The sequence below is a fragment of the Apis laboriosa genome, unplaced genomic scaffold (genome assembly GCF_014066325.1).
Source record: "Apis laboriosa isolate Shangri-la unplaced genomic scaffold, ASM1406632v1 scaffold16_cov148, whole genome shotgun sequence".
In the NCBI taxonomy this organism is placed as follows: Eukaryota; Metazoa; Arthropoda; class Insecta; order Hymenoptera; family Apidae; genus Apis; species Apis laboriosa.
The window spans coordinates 5099145-5106673 of record NW_025222129.1 but is presented as its reverse complement, the minus strand read 5'-3'; the positions used below and the strand labels follow the sequence as shown (position 1 = coordinate 5106673).

The 7529-nt window shown below is 34.5% G+C and overlaps 1 protein-coding gene across 1 annotated transcript in view; it reads right to left on the bottom strand.

The window, feature by feature from the left end:
• The window catches only part of LOC122711254 (myosin-IIIb-like), a 12615-nt gene extending 8569 nt beyond the window's left edge, over positions 1-4046 (bottom strand). Inside the window, exons 1-6 of the mRNA XM_043929826.1 lie at positions 3924-4046; positions 2648-2982; positions 2204-2485; positions 1157-1744; positions 736-776; positions 550-560 (exon numbers count right to left, since the gene is read on the bottom strand). Of these exons, the coding sequence (XP_043785761.1) occupies positions 550-560; positions 736-776; positions 1157-1744; positions 2204-2485; positions 2648-2982; positions 3924-3939 (1273 nt within the window). The 5' untranslated portion in view covers positions 3940-4046. The remainder of the gene's footprint in view (positions 1-549; positions 561-735; positions 777-1156; positions 1745-2203; positions 2486-2647; positions 2983-3923) is intronic.
• Between the last annotated feature and the right edge of the window lie 3483 nt (positions 4047-7529).

The following is a 7529-nucleotide window of genomic DNA, read 5'->3' as shown; positions in this document are numbered from 1 at the left end:
TAAAATATACTCGTTCTCTGACCAATCGAACACGTTTGAACGTTAAAGTTTTTAGAGGTAAATTAGCAGAAAGCATTTGGAAGAAGAAGAAGAAGAGGTTATGTACATTGGATTATCAGATCTCGCCTTGTACCTCTTTTGCTCCTGTTCAAATTAACTGATTCAAATTCTCATCACACTCTCCTGATAGTGTAATAACCGAACTCTACTAAAATTAAAATATACTCGTTCTCTGACCAATCGAACACGTTTAAACGTGTTAAAATTTGTTAAAGTTTTTAAATTAGCAGAAAGCATTTGGAAGGTTATGTACAGTGGATTGTCAGATCTCGCCTTGTATCTCTTTTGTTCTTGTTCAAATTAACCGATTCAAATTCTCATCACACTCTCCTGATAGTGCAATAAGCGAACTCTACTAAAATATACTCGTTCTCTGACCAATCGAACACGTTTGAACGTTAAAGTTTTTAGAGGTAAATTAGCAGAAAGCATTTGGAAGAAGAAGAAGAAGAGGTTATGTACATTGAATTGTCAGATCTCGCCTTGTACCTCTTTTGCTCCTGTTCAAATTAACCGATTCAAATTCTCATCACACTCTCCTGACAGTGCAATAACTGAACGCAAAATTAAAATATACTCGTTCTCTGACAAATCGAACACGTTTAAACGTGTTAAAGTTTTTAGAGGTAAATTAGCAGAAAACATTTGGAAGAAGAAGAAGAAGAGGTTATGTACATTGGATTGTCAGATCTCGCCTGACCCTTGTACCTCTTTTGTTCAAATTAACCGATTCAAATTCTCATCAGATTCTCCTGATAGTGCAATAACCGAACTCAACTAAAATTAAAATATATTCGTTCTCTGACCAATCGAACATGTTTGAACGTGTTAAAGTTTGTTAAAGTTTTTAAATTAGCAGAAAACATTTGGAAGGTTATGTATATTGGATTGTCAGATCTCGTCTGATCCTTGTACCTCTTTTGCTCCTGTTCAAATTAACCGATTCAGATTCTCCTGATAGTGCAATAAGCGAACTCAACTAAAATTAAAATATACTCGTTCTCTGACCAATCGAATATATTAAAGTTTATTTAGAGGTAAATTAGCAGAAAACATTTGGAAGAAGAAGAAGAAGAGGAATAAAAATTCTATTACTCACGATGCCGGTGTACAATCCCAAACTCGTGAAGGGGTTAACAGCGACGAGTATATCTCCAATATAAGTATATATTTGAGCTTGCTCGTATCTGTGCTGCAACTGATCGACTATACCATCCTCCGAGAGCATATCCAAAGCGGCCAAATCGTCCATGTACATCTTCTCCGCTTTGGCCTTTCGATAAGTCTTCAATTTTCCATGCTTGGTGGTCACCTCGGGCTGCCTGTGCACCCTGCCTTCGACCCTCTGCCGATTGATCTCCCCGCGAAGCTGGTCCCGAATCTTCTCCACCAAAGGATCGACGTTGATTAACAGTGGATGCTCCTTCAATTCGCTGGCGAACGGCCTGTGCTCGAGATCTTTCACCAAACATTCCGTGATGAAGTCCACCAATTCCGGGCTGTGGATGTCCGGATTCTTGAGGGACGGGGGTGGATTTCTAGGAATTTGAAAGAGCGCTCTCATGGGATGGAGTTCCGAGAGAGGTGGGTCGCCCTCAGCTAACTCGATCGCTGTTATTCCAATCGACCATACGTCGCATCGGGAGTCGTATGAGGAATCTAGTTGTTGCTCGCAAGCTATCACCTGTTTCCCCAATTTTATTCCATCATCATTTTATCCATCGATGTGTCTAAAATTCTTTCTATTTCTTGAAAAATTCTATCCTATATGCTCAGCTTTTTTTTATTCTATATAGTCTATTATTATTATATTATTATATAGTCTATTATTATTATATAGTCTATATAGAATAAAAATTCTTCTATACAGTTCTATTCTATTGCATTTTCAAAGATTGCAGAGAAAATAAGGATTGATTGGTTTCGTGGATTAGATCGATTAGAAAGAATAATAAAGAGAAATCATAATGATATTATAACAAATGATTCTGATTCTTCGGTTTCGAAATTCGTCATCTATCCTTTTACTATAATAATGATACTATAATACGATAAAGTCATATTTCAACGAGGTAAAAGTTGGTCGTATATATCCGTATATATTTATTATATCGGATCGTTTTTACGCTTAATTGTAATTTACCTCGGGCGCCATCCAGTACGGTGTCCCGACCGAGGTGTTCTTTCTCGCGAGCGTGGCGACGAGGTGAGACGACACGCCAAAATCAACCAGTTTCACGTGGGCATCTTCGGTGAGCAATATATTGTGGCCTTTAACGTCACGGTGCATGCAGTGACGGCTATGCAAATAAATTAACGCCTCGACCGTTTCTCTGAGGATGTAAGCTATTTGGTCGTCCGTTAGGCGTTTTCCTTTCCTCTTCAAGCCTTGGGCCAGGTCGGTCACCGAACCTCCAGTGCACAACTATCATCGAAATAACATTTTACATTTTTTTTTTTTTAGTTCCAAAAAAAAAAAGAAAGAAAGAAAGAAAGAAAATCGAAGAAATTCTTGGACAATATGGAATGTAATTAAGATTTAACGGGTCCAACAATGGTTTTTTATTCGAGATTAGAGTGACGATACCTCCATGACGAACCATAATTGATCCTCCTCCTGAGTAGGCTTCGCTCTTTTCAAGAACAACCCGTAGAAGAGAGGGATGTTAGGGTGGTGGCTCAGATCTCTCAGCACCAGATACTCTTCCTCGATTTCCTCCACGTTGTCCGCGACGTTCTCCAAAATTTTAATCGCCACTTTCTTCTCGGTTTCGTTGCAGTGCGCGCTGTAAACCGCCCCGTATGTCCCCTCGCCGATCAATTCCTCCAACACGAAACGATCACCAGGATCTGGTATCGCGTCGAAGTTCACGTGTTGACTGAGACCGTGGTACGCCATATTGGTTCCTCCACCGGTCATTTCTGGAATAAAAAAGAAGAAAAAAAAAAATTAAGCACGAAATAGAAAATATATAGAAATGGGAATTATTAAATATTATTGATTAAATTGATTATTTATTAATAATGGAATATCGGATGGAATATAATATTTAAAATAGGAGAATATTAAATATTATCATATTGGCAATTGGTAATTATTTAGTATCAGTGGATGGAATATCGAGTGGAATATCTAAAATAGAAAATGGAAATTGTTAAATATTTATATTATACAGTGATTGGATGTTTAATTCGAGTACAAATAGATTTTGGTGCAAATTTCAACCATGATCGTCTTATTTATTTAGCAAGGAGAAATTATATTTGAATATCACTGTACGCATGAAGAGTGATGGTAATAACATTCCATATTATGTATTCATCGAGTTTAGTAAATGAAGGAAACTTCATCGAGTGGTGAACTAATTCCTTCCCGTAGAAAGTTGCGGTGAACCGCGAGAAGAAAAGTTGTAACTGTTGAAGTCTTAAAATTGAATCTTTTCAAAGCAAATATAAATATATAAATAAATTTCAATAAAGTATAGATAATTTCTATCGATTTCCATTAAGAAGCATTAGAAAAATATGGGACGAAGATTATTTATTTCGAATTTTCTAAGCAGCTTACGTAACACATCTTTTTAACGTAATCAAATTTACGCTCTTCCCGTTCTTATTGAACGAAACAATTCAATTGTCCCAAATACGAATAGAAAAAAATGTTGAAATTTTCATCCCCTAACAACGATATTGCAACGAATGAATTTCACGAATACGTCGAAATATACTTTCTCCTGTTCGAATTCGACGATCGATCACCGTGAAAATTCGCGAGAAACAAATATTCGAAGATCTCTTTCACTCTCTCACTGTTTTTCTTTGATTCGTTTTCTTTTCTTTTTCTTTTTTTTTTTTCTACTGACCGATTACGTCATCCATTTCGTCGTCGTTTCACGCTCAAGATTTCAGTGAATCTCGATCCCTCATTTAAGGAAATAAAATGGACGAAAATCACGGATCGATTACTATGAGTGGAACACTTGTTCACTTGGCCAGGTGTGAAATACGACTGAGTCGCTCGTCTTCTAACCAAATACCTGTTAACTCCCTAATAGGATTAGGGCGTAAGACCGGCGCATTTCTCCTCTTTCTCATCGGAAATAGGTCTCGTAAGAAGGCATCCAGTGCGGCCACGTGTTCTCCTCCTGTCATTTTCATATCATTATTAACTCGATAATAAAAGATCGGGCCGTACATCAGGATGTGTAATAATATCAATTTAAGCTCGAGAATCTTGAAACGAGATATATATTATAACAGTGCTAAATTAAATCTTATTGGAACGGAAAGTGGATAAGTAGATTCCAATACAAATTAAATATTACAAATAGATATATTTAAATACGTTATTTTTATTGATTTGCGCGATGTGTTTGATATTACGTTGTTGAAATTTATTAGAGTTAAATATTATTATAATTAAGGATGTTTGGGCAAATTTAAATTTTGGCAGATGCAATTGGTAAAAAAATTGGAGCGAAGAAGTGAAAATTTCATTTTTCGTATATTATTATAACGTGTATGATTCTTATGTTTCTTTGCAATTTTTTTATTTAGATAGATTTTTGGATATTGAAATTTTCTACAAAAACGCATAAAATCGATTCTATATTTTATCAAAAGTATCGTATTTAAATTTTTTTCTTAATAAATTGCAAATAATCGTAGATTTATTTTAATTTTTTTGGATTATTATATTATATTTATTTTTTTGATTTTTTTTTTTAATTAGAATGAAGAAACGGTTCTAAGAAAGGATGTGGAACAAGATTAAGTCCGCTCAATTATTAAAACCATGTTTTTTTTGCGTTTCTGCTTTTACAAGGTGTTTAGATAGGATAATAAGTGATTTATGCTGGTAGATGAAGCCGCCCAAGGATCGAAGCCACTCGTGGTTTCGAATGACATTTTGTAACGCGAAATTAAACGAGACATTTATAGTTCACGGATGATGGGCGTGCAATAATCGATCGAAGGGACGATAAAGATGTAACTAACTTTTATCGATCCGAAAATATCGCTCGTGTCTTATCCTGCCTTCAAATTTTTATTTTTATTTTTAGGCTCGTAAAAAATTGTAATCGAAAAATCATCGATTACAAAGATCAATGCAAAAAAAAAAAAAAAAAAAAGAAAGAAAGAAAAACGGAATATAAAAAGAATTGAATTGTATTATCCAAAATAAAATTTTCACGATTCGACGAATTCGACGGGGAATTAATCCAAAGCAAAATCCAGATGAATGGATACAGTTAATATTTCGCGAACACGAATGAAATGGTAAATGGTATAGTTTACTTTATTTACGACAGATTTTATTCAGAACGATTAATTAAAAGATTTATTATAAATGTAAGTAAAAAAAAAATGCAAGGTATAACTATCGTGCAATTAAGATATTTCCATATTTTGCTTTCAAATGTAAATTCAGAGGAGCGAGGAAAAGATAATTTCATAATCTTGTAAGCGAGCGTGCAGGTGTTAATTATGGTGCATGGCCGCCCGGTCACGTTTAACCGCGTGAAGTGTGTCAAACGCACTGATCTCTCTCTCTCTCTCTCTCTCTCTCTCTCTCTCTCTCTCTCTCTCTCTCTCTCTCTCTCCCTCCCTCTCCCTCTGCGTTTGGCATTTATGGAATAACTTGCCTCGCGAATTTCCGATTACGCATTTTGAACATCGCCCCATTAAATCGTAATCGTAATAACGTTTCACAAAACGTTGCAACAACCATGTTTATTTATTCATTTATTTTTAACCGCGTTCCACATACTTTTCGGCATGCTCAAACGAAATCAATTTTTCCTTCTTCTTCTTCTTCTTCTTCTTACATCATAATATAATATAATTTAAACGAATAATAATAATAATTCGAAAATACTTTTTATTTATTTATTTATTTATTTTTGTCGAAATTTGTAAAAAAGTTTATCATCAGAGAAAAGAAAGGAGAGAAAGAGAAGAGGATAAATCGAATTTTTGAAAATTCTTAACAAACTTTTAAACGAGTTCCTTCACGAGCTCGATCTCCTTTCGAGATTCTTATTTCCCAAAAGAATACGCGTTTATTTGTTGAAAACAATAATTAGCGTCTTGGAACACGACGACGAGAATCCTGTCAATTTCACAGATCGATGATTCCTCTTCCACAAATATCTTGTTTCGAAAGTATTCCACTTATTTTATTCCATCGATGATTATTGTTCTGGATAATCGTAACCTTCCTTTCTCTTTGAAGTAAAAATGTCATCCACAATTTTTTTTCCAATTTTTCTTTTTTCTTTCTTTCTTTCTTTCTTTCTTTTTTTTTTCTCTTTATTACGATTTCACTTTCTCGTTTGATCACAGGTATCGATGGTAAACAATAAGCATTGGTCGAGAAGTCACGTGGTGCGATAGGGGGTATTAGAGCGAGGAAACCCGACGTGAAATTGGCTTAAAGGCCCACCTCTGTAAAATAATGTCTGTTGGAGCTGCGTCATGATGTCCAATTGCCTTGGACAATACTTGACTGCATCTAATGTGACGCATAAGCCGGTCAAACTAACTTCGTGGCTTCTCTCAACTGCGACTGTGCGATTGGCTATGAAAATTTCATTATTTTAACGATTATCGATCACAATTGATTCTCTCGTTTAGTTTAAGGGGTCTGTTATTATTATTTATTATTTAGTTTTTGAATGGATGTAAGTTGAGCGCGAATTTTGCAATTGCATTTGCAAAATTTGAGACGAGAGAAATGTTTGAAAGTGTTGAATCCTCTTGCAATATATTCTTTATGGCAATGTGTGAAATTATGACTGTCGAAAGTCATGTAGTATTCACAGTATAAAATAGGAAGTGTTTAAAAATTGCTTCATTGCTGAGCATTTTTTAAATCTATCGCTAGTTGTAAATTTTATTATACGTCTTGGATGTAAAATATTGTTGCTAGTTTATTAAGGATCTTCATACGAAACTTCTTAACTTAATTTGAAAATTTTATTAAGTTTCTAAATTTATCCATGTTTATTAAGTTATTGGTGTTAAATGTGAAATCTCACGTGATATTTTTATCTTGGGCTAATTTATGAAACATCCGCAGTGTAAATGAAATTTTTAACTTAGAATTTTTAAACTTAGATTGGATTTCTAGATTTACAACATTTTTTAATGTTACGGATAGATCGCTTCAATTATTTTTCATTCGTCAAATTTTGTCACAGATATTGATAAATTTTTCAGTTCTCAAATTCGACGCGTAGAACCTAAAAAAAAATCCTGATTACTTAGAAAATGGTCACGATATATTATTATTGTATTTCGCAACAAGAAATATACGCGAATACCTCTTGAATCCCTTATGAACTTCCCCCCGTGAAACCCGTGTGAAATTTGAATTCCAACTTTTTTTGACACACTATCTCGACAACATGAAATTCTGTAATTTATAATAGTTTTCACGTTACAGTAGCATTAATTAGAAAATAAAT